The sequence below is a fragment of the Homarus americanus genome, unplaced genomic scaffold, assembly GCF_018991925.1.
Source record: "Homarus americanus isolate GMGI-L3 unplaced genomic scaffold, GMGI_Hamer_2.0 scaffold11302, whole genome shotgun sequence".
NCBI classification, from domain to species: domain Eukaryota; kingdom Metazoa; phylum Arthropoda; class Malacostraca; order Decapoda; family Nephropidae; genus Homarus; species Homarus americanus.
The window spans coordinates 2,515,495-2,539,336 of record NW_024736744.1 but is presented as its reverse complement, the minus strand read 5'-3'; the positions used below and the strand labels follow the sequence as shown (position 1 = coordinate 2,539,336).

At 37.4% G+C, this 23,842-nt stretch overlaps 2 protein-coding genes across 9 annotated transcripts in view; one reads left to right on the top strand and one right to left on the bottom strand.

The window, feature by feature from the left end:
* Window positions 1-2: 2 nt before the first annotated feature.
* On the bottom strand, window positions 3-8,699 carry LOC121872465 (pre-mRNA-splicing factor RBM22-like). The gene is made up of 4 exons (XM_042375252.1): window positions 8,587-8,699; window positions 6,411-6,526; window positions 5,074-5,188; window positions 3-1,548 (listed from the first exon to the last, which is right to left on the bottom strand). The coding sequence occupies exons 1-4, from the start codon at window positions 8,638-8,640 to the stop codon at window positions 358-360; spliced, it is 1,476 nt and encodes a 491-aa protein (XP_042231186.1). The 5' UTR covers window positions 8,641-8,699; the 3' UTR covers window positions 3-357.
* A 1,634-nt stretch (window positions 8,700-10,333) lies between these two features.
* Window positions 10,334-23,842, top strand: part of LOC121872461 (zinc finger MYM-type protein 4-like) — a 74,173-nt gene continuing 60,664 nt past the window's right edge. For 7 of the 8 annotated variants that reach the window (XR_006090090.1, XM_042375242.1, XM_042375241.1 and 4 more), the window contains exons 1-7: window positions 10,334-10,422; window positions 16,545-18,360; window positions 18,932-19,045; window positions 20,415-20,652; window positions 21,048-21,262; window positions 21,640-21,838; window positions 22,283-22,437. Coding sequence is in view for 7 of the 8 variants with exons in the window: in XM_042375242.1 (XP_042231176.1) it covers window positions 16,570-18,360; window positions 18,932-19,045; window positions 20,415-20,652; window positions 21,048-21,262; window positions 21,640-21,838; window positions 22,283-22,437 (2,712 nt within the window). In the remaining variant the exon portion in view is untranslated. The remainder of the gene's footprint in view (window positions 10,423-16,544; window positions 18,361-18,931; window positions 19,046-20,414; window positions 20,653-21,047; window positions 21,263-21,639; window positions 21,839-22,282; window positions 22,438-23,842) is intronic. The other variant, XM_042375240.1, reaches the window with a different exon arrangement.

The window sequence follows — 23,842 nt, the reverse complement described above, 5'->3', positions numbered from 1 at the left end:
CATTGAACCAATCGTTTTTATTACATAAATTAATCCACAACTACAGAAAAATATCAAATCTTTACAATGATATTTTAGTAAACATTTAAGATGTACAAAGGTAATAAATTTACACACTGATATTCAAACATGCTTTGTTTACTGCTATAAATGTACAGTACAGTATACATAGCAGATGTACAATTTTTTAATTTAGAAATATAGTGTACAGTAACTATTAATAACAAGTGTTTTGTCAGATTGTTTCTTATCTCGAAGTCTCTATCATAAGTGACAAAAAAGTCTTACATAAAACTTTCACACAGTTCATCATGTTAAATAATTTTAAACTACAAAAAAGTTTAAGATACAAACAGATTACTTTTTATCAGGATTAGCTCCCATTTGAGTAGGATCTTGTGAAGGATAATGGATAATACCATGGGTGAGGGGGGGTGGGGGACCGACACCTGGGATTGGTGGTGGCTGAGGAAAATATGTAGGAGGACGAATCCCTGGAGGGGGACGTAATGGTGCACGAAGATGAGGGGGAAAGAACGGAGGAGGCTGTAATGGTGGCAAATGACCTGGAGGTGCTGGAGGTACACCAGGAGGGGGTCGAGGGCCTAGAGGAGTACCCAATGGAGGAGGTCCTCCTGGAAGACTACCTGGAGGGGGAGCAGGTGGTCTGGGAGGGGCCTGACCAGGAGGCATTGGAGGTCGTATTGTTGGGGCACCAGCAACTGGAGGTGCCTGGCCAGGCGGAAGTGGTATGCTGGCAGCAGTAGAGGGTAAATTGAAGAAGTTGTTATGGAGTTCTTCAGGTGGTGGGGGAAGTGTAGGGAGGCCAGGTACTGGTTCCAGAGGTTGAGGAGCAGTGTCGTCACCCTCTAATTCTTCAACTCCTCCAATTCCTACTCCTCCCTGTCTAGCTTGGGATCTGCCCCATTTGATATTAAGGCGCCGACCCTGTATAATGAGTTTGTTAAACGTACGCTCAGCTGCTAGCTCTGCAGCAGAACGAGTAGTAAATTGAACGAATGCATACTGTTGTTTAGCTACGACATTCACACTGCGCAGTTCACCATATTGGTAAAAATGATCTCGCAATTCTTTTTCACCAATCCTATCACCTAAATTACCAACATATAGAGTGGTGATAGACTTGTCCTCTGGGGGCTCCAGTCTTGGCATTGCTGCTGCCCTCTTCAGTAGTTTGTCAGCAACTGGATCATTAACACCATAATAGCGATCTTTGATATTCTGATCAGCAAGAGGATCATCAGGATCAGTGGGCTTCTCATGCCGATAGGGGCACTCTTCACCTCTCTTACATTCACCTTTGACCCAAAATGAACATATGTGTGGTCTATTTCTCTTGTAGTATGGCGTTGTGCGGGCTAGACGAAGAAGCATCTCGGAGTGTGACTTGGTTTTCCCTAATGCCCCACCAGCAGTGGTTCCATCTGAGGAAGCTGCCATCTGTCTCTCCATGTTCTGGATGTAGAATTCCTTGTTTACTTCACTTTTGGGCATATCATCAGCCAAGCTGAGGGCAGAGTCCCGAACCTGTAATGTGCCAACAGAGTATAATTAATCACGTGATTTTTCAAAAAGCATGATAATATGTTGGTGCTAACAAGCTTGGATCTATTTTATAGCTTGTAGATCATCTCCAACACCCCTGAAAAAGGTTGTTAAATTTTGAGTGTTGTGTTAAAACACTGTCATTGTTTTTTCACATTACAAGATACTTTACATAAGAATTCACTTTTCAGATCTTAGCTTCTTGCATCTTTCCTGAAACAATTTGAAGTGAGCTGCTACCACACTTAAAGAATTCCTGAAGAAGATCCTGAATGATTTAATGAAGCAAGACCCAAATTTTAATAAATCCTCCACATCATAAGGCAATATAATTAACTGGTAAGACAACTTTCAACCAACTAAAAATTTAATTCTTAAAAAATTTATATACTCTATGCGGAAATATATAATTTACAAACTTAAAATTTTTTCTAGCTTAACATGTCCTATAGTTAATTTTTTATTGACATCCAAAATAAGTACTGCCCCTAATTTTAGTTTTGGCTTGTGATTGGAAGGACCCAGATCCCTATGATCTCATCGGTTCTGAGTCAAAATGATCAGCTCCAAACAAGTCTCTCTCTCTCTCTCTCCATACGGCTTTTACATTAGGTTTCAAAAAGGTTGTAACAGTTATCTCCTAATCACGAAAAGATATAATCATTTTAATAAAACACCGTGGCCTAGCAAATGAGCCGTTTCTGCTAGTATAATTATAAATTAGATATACTGGAAGTACAGTATCTGTCATATTGTTGATTACACCATAGTCTCTTAGACCAGATGATCCCTAATGTATGCACCACTGCATGACTTTTTCATGCAAACTCCTCTTGCCAGCTTCAGTCCTGATTTTTATTCAATTGATTACTCTATTCTTCCTATGAAATAAAGTCCATTTTTATTCATTCACTACAACTAATTCTATCCATTCTTACGCCAATGATTCTACTCTTCACTCTTCCTCACATTTTCCCCTTCCTCCTAACTCTCAAACTAGATCTGTTTCTAGAACTGATATCATTACTTGTATCAACGCAGATCTGTGCAGCATCTCTGAATGGGGAGATACAAACTTGGATAAGTTCAATAGTAACAAAACTCAATATTTACCAATTACACTTTGTAAAGTAGACGATCTCCCACCAATTACATTTCAGGACGCTATCATCCCCCCAAATTCTGAAATAAATATGTTAGGCCTCACCATTTCCTCCAATATCTCCCAGAAATCACACATCCTTAGTATAACTAAAGCTGCCTCCAGAAAATTGGGAATGCTGTACAGATGCCGCAGCTACTTCACTCCTGAGCAGTTGCTCCAAGTATATAAGGGATTCATTCGTCCTAACTTGGAGTACTGCTCTCATATCTGGGGTGGCTCTTCTTCTGTCCAACTGTTAGATAGGGTGGAATCAAAGGCATTTCGTCTTATTAACTCTCCTCCTTTAGTCGACAATCTCTCTCCCCTTTCTCTTCGCCGCAATGTTGCTTCACTCTCTCTCTTTTACAGGTACTTTAACGGGCAATGTTCAGGGGATTTGGCATCCTGTGTACCGCCGGTAAGGCCGTGGGTTCGTAACACACGTCTTGCCCGCGGTGCCCACCATTTCTCTGTTGATATCGGTCACACGAGAATAGCCCGTTATAGTACCTCCTTCTTTCCTCACGCAGCCAAACTGTGGAATGCTTTGCCTTCTTCTGTGTTTCCATGCTCTTACAATCTGTCTCACTTTAAAAAGCTGGTTTTCCGGCATCTTCGTGGTGTAGATTAATACAGTATAACCTTTTTTTCTATATTTTCAATTTTTTTCCGTTCTTTTTTTTTTTCGCCCCCCAGGCTTCGTTGTGGGTCGTTTGACCTGTGCCCGGGTTGGCTAATTCCCGTAAAAAAAAAAAAAGTTAAAAAACAAATATATAATGAAGCGCTCTAGACCAAGAGTGTCAAACATGCGGCCCATTTGCTGCTCCAGCCTTACCTTGAGGAGCTATAACTAAATAGTTAGTGTATCCCTCAGCTGAATAAAATAATTGACCTCCAGTGTGATTCTGTGTTGGGGAACAAGTTTTCGAGTGTTGATGTTGGCACATTTTATCAATATTTTGGACCAAATTATCCCAGGATTAAATGTTTTGCCTCAAAGATTATGTCAATGTTCGGAAGGACATATGTCTGTGAACAACTCTTTTCTGTGATGAACTTGGAACAAGTCTCGGCTTCGGTCTCAACTTACTGATGCTCACATTAATTCAATACTGAAGGTTGCTACAGCTCAAGTCGTTAGTGCCAAACTTTGATGCACTGGTTCATACCAAGAGGTGCCAATTACCAGGAAGCAGCAGTAGCAAACAATAAGATTGATCAAGGTAAGTAAACAATTGATTTGTTTGTTTTTGAGGGTTTCGCACGAGCGCAGACTAAATCCACTACTCGTACTACTCACCTAAGAGGTGATTGTGAAGTGCTCATAATTATGTTACTTGGCCCGCATACTGTGTACTCATATTAAATCTGGCCCGCCTTGGCAAATGAGTTTGACACCCCTGCTCTAGACTGACTAAAATTTGCTTCAACTGAGCATACGGTCGCATCATCCAATCACAAAACAACATGTCATATTGCTAGGCGGAGCTTATTTTGGATAGCAATAAAAAGAACTATAGTCTAACTTAACTTAAAGAAAAAGCTGTAAACTGGATACATTTAACAGAACTCTGATTTTTGTTTTCAAGAGTAAATTAAATACTTTGGCTAACATTCATATACAATACCATCATTTTGTTTGACTGAAATAAGTTTGCTTAATGGTCATAAAACACTGAAGCATATAAACACTAAGTTCTAAAGTTAAAAAAGCTGTAACTATTAAATGGGATAAAAATTAAATGAAATACAGTATGAACTTGTCCAAATTTTATTAATACAGATGTGGGACCATTTTTCCTGTGTCCAGGTATCTGAAATGGTACAATAACATGCTATGTTCTGGAACAAATTATTTAAAATTAGCGCCAAAAGTAATTCCCGGGCCGAGATGGGATATGTTATGTTCACTTTTCAACTCAAAATTTTGGGTAGATATACTACCAAACAAGAGGTTCTACCGCCTGGGAAGATATTGGAAGCATAATGTGTTGTCTAATGGTAGACCCTGCTGCCATATGTGACCAAGTCCCAGGTTGATGATCTGACTTTCTGCCTCATTTACACACAATTGCAGGGTCTCAATTGTTTCTCTTACCATTGACAACACAACATACATATATTGTTTCTCACTTTTTATCTTTTATTTGTATTTTTTGTAATTCTTTATTATTATTATTATTACATTTTCACCCCCCTAGGCCCCGATGTGGGTCAGTGACCTGTGCCCGGGTGGGCTAATCCCCATTTTTAAAAAAAAAATCTTTACTTAGTTACATAGAGAAAATGAAAAAGAAAAAAGAGGATAGAATGATTGCAATATAACAGGGAGATAAAATATCCAATAAGCACAAATGACTCACCTGTGTTGGTAGCCCATACTCAAGATCTAATAAGCAGGTCTGACAGACGTTCTTGATCTTGGCACATGTCTGGCAAACCTCAGTCTTCTTGAATCTCATTCTTGCACCAGGGCACCTAGCAATATTTTAAAGTCAATTTATAAATATAAAATTTCATAATCATGTTCACTCTCTCACATACAAGTACAGGGTATTCTTTTGTCAGTTTTAAGTACAGTGCATCATGTCAACACACCAGTACTGTACTTGAAGGGTGGTGATGCAACTACAATCTCTCTCAAATATTTGTTTTTTATCGTTACAGCATTAAAAATGTTATTGACTTTACACTAATCTAGTAGCTAAAGCAAGGTTTTCACTCAATGTTTAAAGGCCTGAAGAGGATGGGGATCATGGGTATTTTAGATGATGTTTTTCTGTACAAGTCACTTCACAAATAGTATGACCTCAGGAGACTATTAAGTACTGTACACTAATTTAATAAATACCACCTGTTTTGAAGTGCCTGGCAATAAAGTTGATAACTTTTAACAGATGAATGAAAATATTGTACCAGGAACAATTTAAACTGGCCTATACATCCGCTGAATTAGTTACGTTATTATGGCTGGCATCCAGTTCATAACGAAAAACCTTCCTAAAAAACAGTGCAACTTTATCTTAAGAGTAAATCAGCTGCCTTGCCACCACCTGCTTATAAACAGCACTATAAATAATTGGACAAATTAATCTTCAGTAAATACATGGAGGGGTAAAAGATGGACAAGTTTAAGAAAAAATAAATACAGTCCTGTACTTAAAAAAAAAAATTATATATTTCAACTATATGGAAGCTCCCATCATCACCATCTTGCCCTGTTTATTAAGGATTCTTGTGCAGGCATCCTTGTTCACCCTTAATGAAGAGGACAACCTATATTCCTCTCCAGATACAAGTTCTTTTAATCTATGTTTTCTAATCATCTGCTGCTTTCCAACTCCTAATTCTTGCTTAGGGTGAATCAAGGGTAACACAAGCCAAGAAAAGGAACGAATAATGAAACAGCAATCAGACACAATCCACACTCACATTTCCTATTATTCTCAACTAGCATACAAAATGCATAATGCATCTTACCAATGTTGTGACAAAGAAAAAAAATAAAGTAGTAGTAAAATAGAAAATTACATCAAAATAACTTAAATTTAAATACAGTACAGTATTCTATAAAGCATATTTATACTACCCTCTATTATAAGCACTGAAAAATTTACTGGGTATGCTTGGATATAATTTGACAAATGTGGGTAAATAAAGGAAGACAGGTGCACACAAATGGTACACTTGTAATACTCACCATCTGAACACCGTGAAGGGACGTGTGCAAATTTTGCATTCTTTACCATACCGATCACGCATCATTCGCACATAAGGGTTATCCCCAAGGCATGTTTGACACAGAATAGGGAAGTCCTGAGAAGAAAATCAACAATATTAAAAAATACTATCAATAGTAATGCAGAAAACTTAAAGAACAATGATGGATTTGTGCTTCAAAAGAGTAATGAACTGCATATATTACTGAGAACTGGTGAACGTTTTGTATGAAATAAATTTTTTTTGTTTCTTGAAACTAGCCACGCATATAAGTGCAATTTATGTATTTTGGCTTTTTCCAGTTTTCTTCAGATGTGTAAGACCTATTCTTCTACAACAAGTAAAGTGAACTAAACATAACCTAATATCACCTAGTTAAACTAATATATACTTAAGATCAATAGGTTTAATTATAACTATGGTTGGATCCTGTTATCTTTCATAATATTTAATTACAGTACCATAAGACAAATTTGGAAAAAAAGTTGAAGAGGTGACACCTCGTAGGCAGTTACAGCAAACAAAGTTTTCTTGTTATCAAAATGTTTCCCTAACTATGTAGTTTTCATAAGTGAGTATCATTTCCCAGTTTAATATGTAAGTAATAAATGGAGCGAGGAATTACCCAAATGTACCCAAATGTAGTCGCAATGAAGTCAAATAATGGTCCTAGATGAATAAATCAGACTGCCAATCTCTTCTCGACTAGTATTTGGTGTCACAAAAAATTGGTAAACTTAATTTAATCTGAGTTAATAGATCAAGTGCATGTACCTAACCTAACCTAACACAGCACAACTCAGATTAAATTAAATTTACCAATTTTTTTTACTTTATGACACCAGATAATAATCGAGAAGTGATTCACAGCCCGAATTACGCTTGTACGACCATCATTTGACTTCATTGCGGCTACATTTGGGTAATTCCTCGCTCCGTCAGTACATATACTCGATCTATTAACTCAGATTAAAGTAAGTTTTCCAATTTTTTGTGACTCTGACACCAAATACTAGTCGAGAAGTTATTAGCAGTCCGATTTATTCATGTAGGACCATTATTTGACTTCATTGCGGCTATATTTGGGTACATGTGGGTAATTAGTCGGACCGCTGGTGCCTGGTTGAGTCAGCAAGAATTTACACTTCCCATTGTGAGATAACAGCACTTGCTAGTGGTGTGACCATGTTGAAAAGAAAGTTTTAGCATTTTCACCAAACAAAAATTACTATCAAATAATGAGCAAAATACGACCAAAATTGTCCACCAAACTAGCAACAGTCAAGATCCAAATAAAAAGTTGTCGCCTCTTTTAAAATACTTACTACGTATAGTGTTAAGAACATCTGTAGGAAAAAAATAACGAAATCGAACAACTCTTTCTGGTGTTAACCATTCCATTATTGTCGCCAAAAGTGCCATAGATGAAAATCGTCTTGTCTTTGTATGAACTTATTATTAACCATAAAAAAAACAGTACAGTATAATGTTCTCAATCAAGACCAAACGTTCATTCAATCTTCATCAGGATACAATAAAGGGTACCATTTTAGTTCGGTCATCCCGGTCTTTACGACGGTTTTTGAATGAGTTTGACCTTACCTAACCCAGGAACTATATCTAACCTAACCTAACCTAACCACAGAACCCAGAAACTATATCTAACCTAACCTAACCACAGAACCCAGGAACTATATCTAACCTAACCACAGAACCCAGGATCTATATCTAACCTAACCTAACCACAGAACCCAGGAACTATATCTAACCTAACCTAACCACAGAACCCAGGAACTATATCTAACCTAACCAAAGCTAAAATAATAACCAATAAAACACAGTAACTGCCTCAACAACTATGAATCACATCAGGATCATAAACTATGGCGGTCATTTTCTTGTTTGTAGTAGGTATCCTTAGTTTAACTCATCTGTAAGCTAGTATATCACAAATACTTAAACAAATAAATACACAAATTAAAAAGTATCCCTTACCCAGTGGGGGACATACAAAATTGTTACTAAATCATGAAGCCCCGCCAGTGGCAGTTCCTGTCTCCACCATATAACTCACAGTCACGGACACTATGGGGAAAGAAACTTTATGTTCCTGCTCTCTGTGTTGAAAAGACCTCATTATAAAATAGTCTACTTACCGAATCTTCCCAGTTTTGTCGGTTGTAAGTGTTTGTGGACTTGGACATAGCCATGTTTACCAGCTTGTGTTGTGACGATGTTCCTCTGTCTGGCGCACTGCTGCCCTCCCCTCCCCTCCCCTCCCCTACCATGTCATTGCTGTTTATCCTCTAACTTTAACCATGTCATTCCTTACAATGCATAATTTTTAATAACCAGAAAATAATAAAGCAACTTTCGTGGAAAATTTTATATTTTCGGATTTAGCGCTGTTTACGTCAACTAATGTTTCTCTTTTACCGATGTATTATTTTATATTCCTTTTATCCTCTTCACCACTGATCGGCTCGTTAGCCTCTTGGGTGATCGGTCCCGTCTCTGTTACACACTGTTGGCAAGTACTGGACATGTACCGGCTCCTGAACCTGCTCCAGTGTTGGTCAAGTCTGGTCTTGAAAGAGCTCACACTCGGTGCCGTCACAACACTTTCTGGTAGATTGTTCCAAGAGTTTACAACTCTCACTCCGAAAAAGTTTACCCTCACAGTTTTCTGGACTTGCGGCTTCTTCAATCTTGAGGTGTGACCCCTTGTGGGGCGAGCGTCCGCCAGCTCCAAGTAAGGACACTCGACTGAGTAGTGCCCCCTCAGATGCGTATACTCCTCAACTAGGTCGCCCCTTGCCCGTCTGTAGTATAAGCTAGGCAAGTTCAGGCGCTCCAATCTCTCAGGGTAGCTGAGGTGCCGAAGTGCAGGCACCAGTCTGGTGGCCCTCCTTTGAACATTTTTCAACCAACTGGCAGTCCCTAGCATATCTCGGGGACCAGACGGGGTGACAGTACTCCAGATGGGGAAGCACTTCACTCTTGAAGATCGTTACGAGGGACGGACCGTCTAGATATCTGAACGACCTTCTTATAAGACCCAATAATTTATTTGCCTGGTTTACCTTCTTCTCACAATGGCCCGAGAACTTCAGCTCATTGTCAACATACACACCTAGGTCCTTCTCACACACAGTATCAACTAGTGCAGTTTCTTCATCCCGTTGGGACATATGATACGCCTCCTTACCGTTGGTACGCCCCAGGTGCATCCTCTTACACTTCGTGACATTGAATCTCAGCAGCCATTTCTTCGACCATTCCTGGAGCCCACAGAGGTCCTTCTGCAGCTCTTCACAGTCCGCTTGGTTCTTAATTTCCCTAAATAACTTGGCGTCATTGGCAAACATTTGTATGGAGGAGTGTACAACGTCAGGCATGTCATTTATGAAACAAACAAACAACAGCGGGCCCAATACACTGCCCTGCGGTACCCCACTTGTGACAGGTACAGATGACGATTTCGTGCCATTAATCACCACACACTGCTTGCGGTCATGTAGAAAGTCTTCTATCCACACTAGGACATTCGCCCGAATTCCGTACCCTTCCAGTTTGATTTTCAGCCTTTCGTGGGGTACACTGTCGAAAGCCTTGGCAAAATCTAGGTAAATATTGTGGATATTACCAGCCTGTTCCAGAATACTGTTAACTCTTAGCAAGGAAGCTGTTATGGTCGACAGCATTGAAGGCTTTAGAGAGGTCCAAGTGACATCTTGACTATCTTGTGGGTTTGTATTATGATATCAGTCAATCTATGGAATTATCTGGATACAATAGTTAAAAAATAATTTAAACTTGGCGCTGGTTGACGTCCCGCGGCTCAGCCAATGGGGTTGAAGTATCGGTGCGCGGGTGAGCCAATGGGGTTGAAGTACCGCTCTAGTGTCTTGCGGGCTTGTTGTATTATGGCCGCCAAAACGAAGCTGCCGTAGCACTATACTCCCTCTACCACGCTGTCATCAAGTAATAAGGTGGTACTCATTCTGTCATTTGTAACCAGGTAGTGTTATAATGACCGTGAGGGTAGAATATAAGCTTGGTATAATGTAGATAAGTGACAAAGACATTGTTATTGGTGGTGTTGGGTCGAGGTAGTGATGCACGAGTGTGTCTAAGGCTTTTAAAACACTAAGCTGTGGTACCCTCATAATACGAGCCCTATTAAAGCTTTTCTTTCATGTTTCATTTTATATTAATAGATTCTTGGATGGTGGAGCTGAAGAACTGAGGTACAGATCACTCTTGACAGTTGCCTCTATAGGGTAATGTATTTGTCTGGTCCTTCTTGTGGTATGTAAATGGGAAGAGCCTCAATTAACCTTCATATTTATATGTTGAGGATACATTTCATGGTAAATTTGCATTGTCACACTGTTATCTGTTAGAATGTCAAATATATATTTTTTCTAGTGTATGTGTGTGTTTAGACCGAGTATGACCTTCATTTATGGGGGAAATTAGCAGGTTTTTCTTTCTTTTTTCGTTGGACGTTTTCCGAAAAAAAATCATGGCAAAAATACACAAAAAAACATTTGAAAAACAAAAACCAAACCTAACCTAACCGACTCTCACCATATGAGGGAATCATCTATTTCTTACCTTATTGGCCTGGTTCTTGTTCGTCGTTGGATTCTGGAATTCTTACCCAACACCACATATGTTGGTCTTTGCAATATTTACATTGTCTTGCTCTTAGTACACTTTACTGAGGTTGGAAGAACACCATGCGATCAAAAAAATGTTATAGTTAATACGTTTTTTCCAAAAACTCGCAATCAGCTCCATATACTTTAAGTGACACCCATCGCAGACTTCCATGGTCGGAACTGAACTTGAATTTCAAAATATGAGAGACCCAAAATAATACTCGAATTTGATGGGGCCCAAAATACCGTGAATTAAACCCAAAATCATATTAATTGGTTTAAAAAACAAAAAGGCTTTTGATTGGCCGCGTGACGTGTACGGGAACGCATGCGCGTGATGATTTATGAAGGAGACGCGAGAGACACGCAGTGTTGGAGGAGAGGCAGGCGATAATGGCGGGAGGTTAATTGAAGAAAATATAAAAAATTTTGTAAAAGCTATCTTCGTTATTATACATTTCCGCCAGTAATGTAATAGATGAAAATTATCTTATAATTAGACGTCTTATTCGAATATGATAATAGATTAGTGGTAGGAATGAATGGTGTGCAGACGCAATAATACCCATTTCATTCTTGTTTTGTTACTGCAATTTAAAATTTAGGTAAATGTGTGTACAGTACTGAGTTAGGATTAAATAGCTAATGGTTTGTTTAAGTTGGTTTTCACAAAGACATTTGCTTCAATTAAAAGAATTCACAAAGGTTGGGGAGCACTGTAATATAAATAACTTTACTAAATAATTAAGAAAAACACCATAAACTTAAATCATGGTGCTTGGGCAGGAGGCTGAGTCAGCAGGGGTATGGCAGCACTGAATGCCTGTGAGACCCTGTACAGTTCAAATGTGTGGGAGTCCTGAGCCCCTCACTACATAATTTTAGTGACACACCCTTAGATCTAGAAAAAGAGAAATTTATTTGGTGCAGGTAAAGTTTACTTTTGGACCACGAGAATTTGGAGAATTTTATCTTTGCAATCAATAGTTTAGACAGTTCTAAGACATTTTTATTCTATGACGTTTCCTGTGCAAATGACCTAACTTAACCTAACCTTCCTGTGTTGTCCGAAAAAAGAAGAAGAATTACCTTAAATCTAAGAGAAAACAATGGTGTATCCTAGCTTATATACACCCCCGTAAGTTGGTAAAGTTGTTGGGTGATGAACAACTCGTACCCATCAGAACATGTCAACTCATACCCAATTTACGAGACGGTTCGTACCCATGTTGGACCAGTGTTGCTAAAACTGAAAATCAACCAAACAGATTGCCCAATTTTGAAATAAATGGGGCGTGAAATACTGTACTGGATATTTCAAAATAGGAGATTTGACTATTTATTATTGTATGAATTTTAAATATATTCCTAGTACTGTAATGAAATATTTTACATTAATTCTTAAGGTATGTTCTTAAAATTCCTGATTACGTACTGAGAAATGAGAGAAAAATGTCAATATATTTTGTCCACAAATTACACAGTAGCTTCTGTTCAGATCACTAGATTCACCCTTAAATGTAGCTTTATCTGTACTGTACACTGTAATATTAAAAGTTAAAATTGTAGGCATATAATCTGCAATAACAAAGACATATAAATGACAACAATGAAAGCATGAAAAGGGCAAAAATAATATGTCAGTGTACACAGTGTGTCTCAGTTCTCAGGGACCATAGCGACTTCGACGCTCACCTTATCAACGTAACAGAGTCCCTATCAGCCGTGCTCCACACCCAAAAGTACGAGTTAAAAAATAAGCACAATATAACATACAGCTCACAGAATAAAGGAGCATGTAACAAGTGAGTGTGGTAGTGAATAGAAAACTGCTTAATGTGTGATAATGGTTGTTTAATGCTCACATTTTTCAATAATTTTCAATTTGTCTGTTTTTCTTTATTAACTACATAAAGTAGTTATTACAGTTTTTCAGTTAGTATTCATGCATGACGAACTATCAGACAACTCTTCGAGGATAATGGACATCTGTCTTTTATCTTGAGGATTTGTCCGTTATGACTGGGTAACGTTATACTGAGGGTTTACTGTAATAAAAAAATTGGATTAAAGAATAATATCCTGAGCATGTGCAGTGCACAGAGGCTACAAGATTGGGGAGGCTGTAGACTCTTTGAATGTGACGACACATTTCATTAGACATATCCTAATGTTGTGTTGTAATTTATAATTTCTCCCACTTACCGGCTTGCCAGCCATTTGGGCATTTGTTTCTTCCAGTGATGCACAAAGTACTGGAAAGTGTTATTTTAGTAATACATAGTACATATCACTGGAGTAAAAGTAAAAAGAGCCTCATTGGAGACGACTTGAGTAAATGTAAAAAAATAATAATAATTGACTTTTGAAATACATAGGTAGTAATATCTCCGTTAGCCGGAATCCCTCAAACCCGGAACTCTCTGATAGCCGGAATTGAATTTTTCTCGGAAAATCGTTACCAAAGCCACAATTTTCTGGAAAATTCCGGCTTTGGGAATGATTTTCCGAGGGGCACATTTTCCGGAAAATTCTGAGAAATTTTCCCGTTACCCGGACAATTCTTGGGATGGGGGAGTTTTTCCGGCTTTGAGAGAGTCGTCTCGTTACTTGGAAATCTTTAATTCCCGGGAGTGCTCTGCACCAATTGTTCCGGCTAACGGGGATATCACTGTACCATAGACACTCCCCGGTTTACGGAGAGATTTCGTTGCTGGACTCTAGCCGTAAGCCTTATTTTCTGTAAACTGAAAATGTCCCTTACATAAGGTAAATATGTACTGTACCCTGTACTGAATCACAGATGGCATCTCACAGAGGTATGCGCTCATCCGCCTTATGCATAATCCTCCACAAATAGTGTTGTTACACCATACTAGTTACCTTCCTTAATAACAGAAACCCTTGCGCAACTCGAAAATTTTTATAATGGGTCTTATGGGAGGCATAAATGGTGCAGGTATGACATAATAGATCATAATGCTTGTAAGAGTTCAGTAATGACTTGCTATTGCTAACTTTTAAAGAGTTGGGTGCTGTATGGACGCTAATCATCTTGGGTTATCATCAGTTGTTATAAATCTAGCTTTAATATTTTCAATTATTCCTTTTTTATTAATTAAAAGTACTGTACATATACTAATATTGTGTTTCAGTAAACAATAACATATTTTTAATTCTGGAGTTGGGCTTGGTAGAATTTAGCCTACTGGAGACTTAATTGCTGAAAATAAAAAGTAATATTCCTTGAATAATATTTATGCTTAGATATAAAATCAAAGCCCAATATTGAACAAATTATGGACATGTACTGTACTTGGTAATAAGGAAAAGACTTGATTTGTTAATCACATCATCATTTGTATAATGTACTAACTTACTTAAATAAGATTGTAAGATAATTTTATGCTGTACTGTATTACAAAATTCAACAGTCCTTGAAAACCTATACACTTACCAACAGTTTACACTATTGTACATTCACTGACGAAGTCTTACAAAATCTTTGCATTGATACCATAGCAAAAATGTGCAATAAGTTAGCCCCAAAACGAGACTGAATCTAATGAGCAAATTTTCATCCATGTACAGGTCAGGCTCCCACTGGTCATCATAATTTTGCCCCAATTTAACACGCTTAGGAAGGGGGGAGGTGCAAGGTCAACCTAATCCAACACCAGGATTATTGACTACACTTATTTATGCCATAGCTGTGAAGAAACTTGTAAATTGTTTAATCTTGACCTGTTTGAATCTGTTTACTAAAGAGCTAACTTGTTTTGGGTTTGCTCTATCCTCTTTGCCAACGATCAGCTTGTTAGCCACTTGGTCACTCAGTCATGTGTGTGTTATGCACTCTTGGTAAGTACAGTACAGTAATATCTCTATGAGCCTGAATCATTGCTAGCTGGAACTCTCTGATACTGTAACTGGAATTGAAATTGGCTCAGAATTTTTAGGGAAAATCCTCCCAATTCCGGGTTTGAGAACGAGTTTCCAAGGTTGAAAATCGGGCACATTTTCGAAGAAAATTATGGAAAACCTCTCCAAATTTTGTTTCCAGATCTGGGAGCAAATTCTAAGGTTGAGACAGGTGCATTTTCTGGAAAATTCCGATAAAACTTCCAGTTTTCCAGGTCTAAGAGTAAATTCAGATGATGAAATACTGTAATGCACAACTTCTGGAAAACTCCGAGAAACGTTTCCCAGTATGTACCCGACTCTGGGGATGTGTGATTTTTTCGGGTTTGAGAGTCATCTCGTTATCCAGAAATCTCTCATCCCAGGAAGAGTTCTGCACTAATTATTCAGGCTTAAGGGTTATCACTGTACACTGCAGGACATGTACAGTACTGGTTCCAGAATGAATCTGAACGTGCGCTTGTGTTGGTCAAGTCTGGTCTTGAAAGCGTTTACACTCAGTGCTGTCACAACGTTCCCTGGCAGATTGTTTCAAGAGTTAATAACTCCAGTTCTGAAAATGTTTGCCAGTACAGTATTCTGTACTGTATTATTATATTTGTTATTATTATTACATTATTATTATTAGGAAGCTGTTCAAGCTACCAGTGTGTTGTGTATATTATAGAATTATGTTTATATATCCTAATACAGTACAACAGGTATCTGATATTGGTTATGGATATGTATTAGAAATAGTAAGTTATGATATCTGTACATGTGTACTGTATTTATAGCTGTTCATAAAATGTGCATTGAGGAAATATTATGGTATGGCTGTGTGGTAGTTACACGCACTATGTTTCTTAAATGAACAGACACATTCATCCTGTAAACATTGTCAGTTGACACGTTGAGTCTTTTCAATATTGGACAGTGTTCCCAATATCCAAACAAAAAGATGTCCATTGCAGTACTGAGAGGGGTTATTGTACAGTAATTTGTTCTGTATACTTTCTTAAGAAATGCAGATTATTAAACCACAAGTTTGTTCCCAACTGTCAAGATGAAAAAACTTGGTAACTTAAAGTTTATATATTTTTTCTTACTTTTTTCAGTTGAAATCTATTGCCAATTTCTATACAGTTCTGTATTTTAAAAAATATATTAACTATAGAAGACTTTACATTGGTGGGGGTGGTTGAATGATTGTATAAAGGCTTTATTGAGTGCCTTAATAAAGGGTTTTATTGAATATAATTATAACAGAAACATTAGGAACTCCTGTATAGCCATGTGGCTTCACAGATTAAATCATGTTCATGTTTAATACGGTACTGTACTGTATTGTCACGTCACTACAGTTCCCATTTAAGGATCTTTTACCCATTTTTTTTTTGTGTAGCTACTGTATGTTGAAATATCATATGGGTGGTAATTTTTTACTGCAGTTATATAATACTGTACAGTACTGTATAGTACAGTATTTTATTATTGTTGTTAGTAAATATAAATTTTACTTATGTTTGCCCATTTTTCATCCACAGAATTGATTGGTGAAAGTGTTTTGCCATGGAAGATAGCCAGAGAGAGAGCATGGAAGTTGATCCTCCAGAGGAAACAGTATCTGCTGAAAATTCAAGTGCGGAAAAAAATATTGCCAGCAATATAGAGATAACAGGGCCATCAAAAGAGAAAGACAATAGCTCAAAGGATCTTGAAGCAGATGGGGACTGCAGTAGTGAAAAAGGTTCTAAGACATTGAATAAAGGTACTGGTGAAGAGGCTAGTATTTCCTCTCCTAGCAAAGTAAATGACAGCTCAAATGATGAAAGTTCAGCAAATGTCGATCCTTTAGGAACAGAAAGTGGAAATAGTGATTGTGAAAAAGACAATGAAAACAGTGAAGGAAACCAGAGTGATAGTTTATCAAATTCAGATGGTGTTTGTACAAAGAACAATTCTGAAGACTCTGCTAGTCATCAGGCTGACCAACAGCAATCTAAAAGTACTTTCAATGCCTCAGTGTCTGAAAAAGATGATGACACAACGCACACTATCATTTGCAACTCTTCCAACAGCATTTTGGATTCCAATGTGCTGTCAGAGGAGGATAATCTTGCTGATGATGACGATGGTCCAATGGAAGTAGATAAGGAGGGAGGAGATGTAATAGAACTAGATAAGCAGGGAGGAGATGTAGTGGAAGTAGATAAACAGGGAGATGTAATGGAAGTAGATAAGCAGGGAGACATAATAGAACTGGATAAGCAGGGAGATGTAGTGGAAGTGGATAAGCAGGGAGGAGATGTAGTGGAAGTGGATAAGCAGGGAGGAGATGTAGTGGAAGTAGATAAGCAGGGAGGAGATGTAGTGGAAGTAGAATTGCAGGGAGGAGATTTAGTGGAAGTAGATATGCAGGGAGGAGATGTGGAAGCAAATAAACAGGGAGGAGATGTAGTGGCAGCAAATAAACAGGGAGGTGATGCATTGGAAAACGAAAAGCAGGGAGAAGATGTAATGGAAACAGATAGGGCCAAAACTGATAAGGAAGGAGGTAATGAAAGATTTGGGAAAGAAAAAAGCAGAAGTGAAGAAAAAGATGGTAATGACACCGAAAATAGAAAAGAAGACAGTGAAGAGGACATTGTAGAAGTTCCAGTGTACAAAAAACCTGCAGTTGTTGTAGATTTAGCACTTGATGACGAAGCTGATGATACGAATAAGGATGATAAAACTTCAGACAAGAACAGCAGTGGGGAAGAGTCTAACACAGAAGGAAGTAGCAGAAGAATTAAGCTCCGGTCGTTAGCTTCTTTAGTTGACACTCCAAACGAAGAATCATCAAATGTCGTGATATCCACAGTGCACCCGGACGTTCCAGCTATTGGAGAAATAGTTGAGCATGGTGTTATTATAGGCTCTGATGAAATGGGTGGGCTGCAGCTGCGAATTTCCAATGTAGTGGGTGGAGAAGATTGTATAACTGGTCTGTCCCTGGATGAAGACCGCGATTCATTCTCTCATATCCAGATCTCTTCGGTAACTACACTTATGGATCCCATGAGCCCAGAAGATCCCAATCAGGGGAAAGATGACAGTGCTACTGCTAAGCCATCTGATAAAGACACTCCCAGCAAGGAAAATTCTAGTTCACAAGAATTGCCCGAGACTGAAGTTAATAACGCTGACAAGTCAAGTGATGCCATTGAGGATATCCAGAAAGATACAACAGATGAATCCAACACTAGTGGGATTAAAATTGTTAACTCTGAAAGCCTTTCATCAAAAAGCTCTGATGGAAAAGATACAGACAAAGCTGAGTCGGCTGGCCCCAAAATTCGTCTTAGCAGTGCTGTCTCGGTAAGTTTAGATTACAGCAATTATTATAGAGTCTTTACTGGAATTTATTTTATATTAGATTCACATTGTTTATATTTTATTCAGCACTTAAAAAAATTACCAGAATCAGAAAGTTTCTTCAGGACTAAACATAATACAGTACATTACTTATATATTTTCATCAGTGCTTTAGGACAAAATTATTATAAAGTTGTGCCTTTGCAATTTATCAACATATGAATAATTTAGATTAAAAACACACGGTGATTGGCCTAGTATTTCAAGTAACTTAATCCTTAAGTTTAGGCTATGGATTTAGAACTCGCGTGACATTAGAATATTTAAGATCAAGATCACAGTGCTCTTGACCTTTTGGAATGATATTAAACTTAAATTTATAGCACCACAGGAAAGCTCTTGTCTGTATTACTTTACAACTCTTTAAAATCAGTGACATTATGTGTGTTTAGTTCTTTTGACGAAGACGGTTATTACTTTTAATTACATTGTATTCACCAGACAATTCACATCATTAGATGTCACTACCCTCTGAATATTTTTATCGATCTATGTATTACTTTTCACTCAACAGGAAGTTGCTAAGGATACAGGAACCAGTGATGAGGCAGCCAGTACGGCAAAATTTATATATCACATTCTACGGAGTATCCTCACTGTGAACAGGGAGTGTGTTGCATGTTGCAAGGTAGGTTCTATTGAAATATGAAAGCATCTTCTCATTCACTTCAGTATATACAGTACAGTATTCTAAATTAGTATTATTTATGTTTACAGTATTGTATTTATTTTTATTAACAAATAGCTTTAATCATGACTAGAAGAATTTCACACATCATTGATACTGTAGCACAAAGTCTTAATAATTAATATAAAACTTTGGAAATCCTGCGATGTGTCACTCGGGAGCCTCACCCACATTTTGTATTACTCTCAGGAAATGAAGTTAAAATAAAAGTATACAGTAAAGTTCTGTTAAGCTTGAAAATGATGAAAGGCCAAGTAAATGTGGCATCCTCAGGCCCTAGTTGTGCTGGCTTTCCAAGGTTATATTGTTGCAGCACAATAAATGTTGTATCCACAGAATCATAGTAGCTACTCTAGTAACAGTGCAGAATCATTGTTTTAAAGCACAAAACACTAATGTGATAGCACAAAATTATGTACAGAGTGTACTGTACTAATGTCATGTAATAGTTGACACGACTCGAGAGATTGAGAGGGCATGACAGACCTGTGAGTGATGCCTCACAACAAGATCCATCATGCATCACAGTGCTTTTAAGGGTAACTGTTATTGATTATGCTGATACAGTACTGTATAAACTGTTGCTGTTGTGAGTCTGTTATATCAACACCATTCTATGTGAACAGAATTATTCTTGGTGAACTGATGAATTGTTGTGCATTTTAAAGTTTTCAAATTTAATTGTATGATTAGATGTTCTCCACTCATTGGTCATTTCTCCATATTGTCCACTGTGATAGAGGCAGTCTCTGATTTATGAAATTCCAGTTTACCCCCAAAAATAAGTCCCGTGTTTTGAAGATGGGTACAGTATACAAAAAGTTCAAAGTTACCTTTTTTTTATTATTTATTAATTTATTGTTATTAATTTTTTTATTTTAGTTTATTTTTTTTTTTTTGCAGCACTTAAAGATGTTAAGATTGCTGACCATCTCACCAAATGGGCCTGGTCAGTTTATAGATAATTCAACTAAAAATGTTCAACATGCAATACTCTACTGTTTTAAGAGTACTCTAGTTAACTAAGCAAAAAATGAAGTACTGTACATGGATTGTTTTACCTGTTGTGGCTCACAGCATTGTCAAGTGGAGCAGTGGCAAGGTGATTGTGGGAGTGCTTGATGTGTTACGTTTATTTATTTATTTTTTAAGGGTTAATCTCGGCTTTCATAATGAGAGTATGGGAAAATATGATTTAATTTACAAAATGATTTTCAGGAATGGACCCTTCATACATCGTAAAATGCCGCTACTGTACATATAAATAGTTGATGTATCTTGATAAGTCATCTTTTTGTGTGATTCACAGAGTAAGAGATGTGACTTTCGCATCACCAAGAAGAATGAGAGTGGGACGTTTGCATTCTTGTGTAGTGCAGAATGTAGAACTCGGTGGACCTCATCCCTCACGTCCGATCATGTGGTGGAAAAACCTCGTCTGATATTTGAAAAGATGTGTGGAATGTGTGGGAAGGACCTAGTCAATGTCTCTCGTAGTGGGCAGTACTCGTGGGAGACCAGAGAATTTTGCACAAAAACTTGTCTGAGTAAGGCATATTATTTCTATTGTTTATCATAATATCTGAGTATTCTGAAGCTATGCAAGGATGAACATTTGGTAGCTACTGCATGAACTTTGGTGAATTAATCGAACTTCAAGTGTGGAGTACTTTCTCTGTGGATATATAATATGGGTTTCCAGACTACAAATAAGGGTGGAGCTTCACCCTGGGATTTTATTGTATCATCTCAAACGTTTTTTTGTTTTTTCCCAAATCATCAGTGGGTTATTTATGAATGAAATAGAGTACTTTTTTATTGTTATTAGTTGTCTGCTAAATTCAGTGTACCGTTTATTTATTTTTAATTTATCTTGATCTTATTGTTAGTAGCTTTAGTACTTTTTCCATAATGCAATACAAAACTATAAATTTTCACACAGCTTCACATCTCAATGAAGTTGCTGGAGAATGTCACACGTGTCGTGAAAAGGTAAAATCTCTATTCATCGGGAAGTACTGTGTTCGTTTTGGATCGGATATTCACCAATTTTGCTCCAATACATGTCTGGAAAGGTATAAAACGAAGATCAAAGTATGCTGTTACTGTCAAAAGAATCTTGAGAAAGTACAAAAACTTACTTCAGTGGCAAATAAAGTAAGTGTTGACTCTTTTTAGTTTTCCTTATTTTAGACTGATGTGCTGACAGGATAGAGTTGGATAGTTATGTAGCTCTAATGGAAAATGTTTTGTTATCAGACGAGAATATAATCTTTGTTTTTTTATGTTTTGTTTTGCTGTGCAGTTCACTTGGTAAAGTATTACTGTACTGTATGTGATGCAAGGAATCCATAAGAAAGACAAATGAAACTTTTAAAATGGTTAGCCATGTGAGGATTAAGAGACTTTGATTACATTTTGTCTTGACAGTAAAACTAAACTGGCTTATTTTTCTCATCAAATTGTAATAAAATTTTCTCATTAATATCACATGGGAATATTTCATTGATGTTATATACTTCTTTTTTGTGCAGGAATATTGCAGTATGAAGTGTCTAAAGCGAGCACAGAGGAGGGACATAGGCCAACAGAATTATTGTGAACAGCATTCTTGTACAGTGTGTCAGACAGAAGGTGTAAACCGATATGAGTTTATGTCAAATCAAGAGCCTTACCAACTCTGTTCTGATCCCTGTCTTAATGTTTACAAATATGTCAACAGGGTCAAAGCTGGTAAGTGAAAATTAGTTAGTTTTACACAAGAAAAAAAGAGAGAGAGAGAGAGCACTGACTCACATCGGGGCCTGGGGGGCAAAAATGTAATAATTATTCATAGTAATTAAAATTTGTAATAAAAAGTAAAATGAAATAATGATAATGATAATAATAAAGAACTAATGTATAAAGAAAAAAATCAATAGTGAGAAACACTATTTGGATGCTGTGTTGTCAAGTACGAGAAACACTTGAAACCTGCAATGTAAATGAGGCAGAGAGTCAGATGAACTACCTGGGACTTGGTCACATATGGCAGCAGGGTCTACCATTAGCCAATACATTATGCTTCCAATATCTTCCCAGGTGGTAGTACCTCCCTGTTTGGTAGCTGCCTACTGCCTAAGGTTACTCATATTCCCTTTCATATATAGTATGAGATTTCTTATTTTTTATTTTCAGTTGCCTGCTGCTTGTGTTTCCGTGTGTTGAATGCAGAGGATGTGTGTCACTACCTCTATCATGGAGGGCATCAGCTACGAGTCTTCTGTTCAGATTCCTGTGTTAATGTCTTCATTCTTTCCGCTCGCAAAATTGTCGTTTGTGATACTTGTAAGGTAAGTTTGCATTTTAAAAGGTTTATATTTAATGCATAATATTTTCTTTACAGTTGCAACTCCCTTTATATAGTTGGTTGGGTCATAGATTCTTAATAGTAAAATGGGAAAAATTTATTACAAGGGAAGTCTTTTTTTTTTTATGCCTTACTCCTTATTTGTGTTCTAGGGTGAATATAAGTACACTGTATAATAATTCAACTACAAAATGTGTTTTATTAACTTCAAGAGTAAAAGTTCTGAAAATTGTAAAGGGAAGAAATTATTACAGACTATGATTGAAGCTCAGTTGTCACACCCAGACATGGTGTTAAGCAGAGGGGCCTAGTAACAAAGCAACAGTATTGGCACTTTGTTACTTAACCCATGTAACATTCTTGATTTGAGTTCTTGACATTTTTTGGTACTCTTACTTGCTGCTTTCCCACCTGCATTATTGTGATTGGCTGGGACAATATCAGGTATCTTTTGCTATGTTCTGAGTGGTTTATCCAAAGTCACCCCTTGGTGGGCAATTCCAAATGTAACAAGACAACTTGTACAAAAGTAACAAAGTAGAAGTATATAATATTTAAGCTGAAAAGTTACTCGGGTAAAAGTACAGTGGCCCCTCGGTTAACGAACTCAATCCGTTCCAGAAGGTCGTTCGTTAACCGAAACGTTCGTTAACCGAAACCATTGTTTCAATGGGTTTTTGGGTAATTGGTTCCAGCTCACCGAAAATTTCCTAAATTCAACAAAAATGGTAGAAAAGTTCACTTACTTTGAGGTGTGTATGTAGAAGGCTCCTGGATGATGATGATGATGATGGGATTTAGAATGGGGGTGGAGGAGAAGGAAGAAGAGAAGGCATTGGGGTGGAAGAGAAGTCACCCCATGGTGCCATTTCACCCATAAAATTTTAGCTCTCTGGTTTAATTCAAGATTATTTTCTTTAAATCAACGCTGCACTGCATTATATATTGTCAATATATAAAATATATTTCAAAATGACCAATAATTTGCTTGGAAACACAGAAAAAAAGCGTTTAGTTGAAGAGAGTCTCAAGCAAGATGTTACCTCCAGTGAAAACAGAGAGAGACTGACGCCTGTTTGCTGTGTAAAGAGGCTGGATGCCGCGCATTAAACTAGTCACTTTACCTTCAATTTTGTTCAATAATTGTTAAAATGACTAAAAAATTGAATATTAAACTTTTAAAATTATTGAATAGTATAAACTTCTTGATATTTACAAAAATAGTAAGGAATTTAAGCCCTAGAACCGATTAATGTATTGGCGGACTGATACTAAAGCTGGTTGCCCTGTCAGTGCAAGCGAAAACATGTTGAGGTCGGTTCGTAAGAAGTTCGTTAAGCGAATTTTTTTTCGTTAACCGAATTGAAGATCCTTATGGAAGGCAGTTC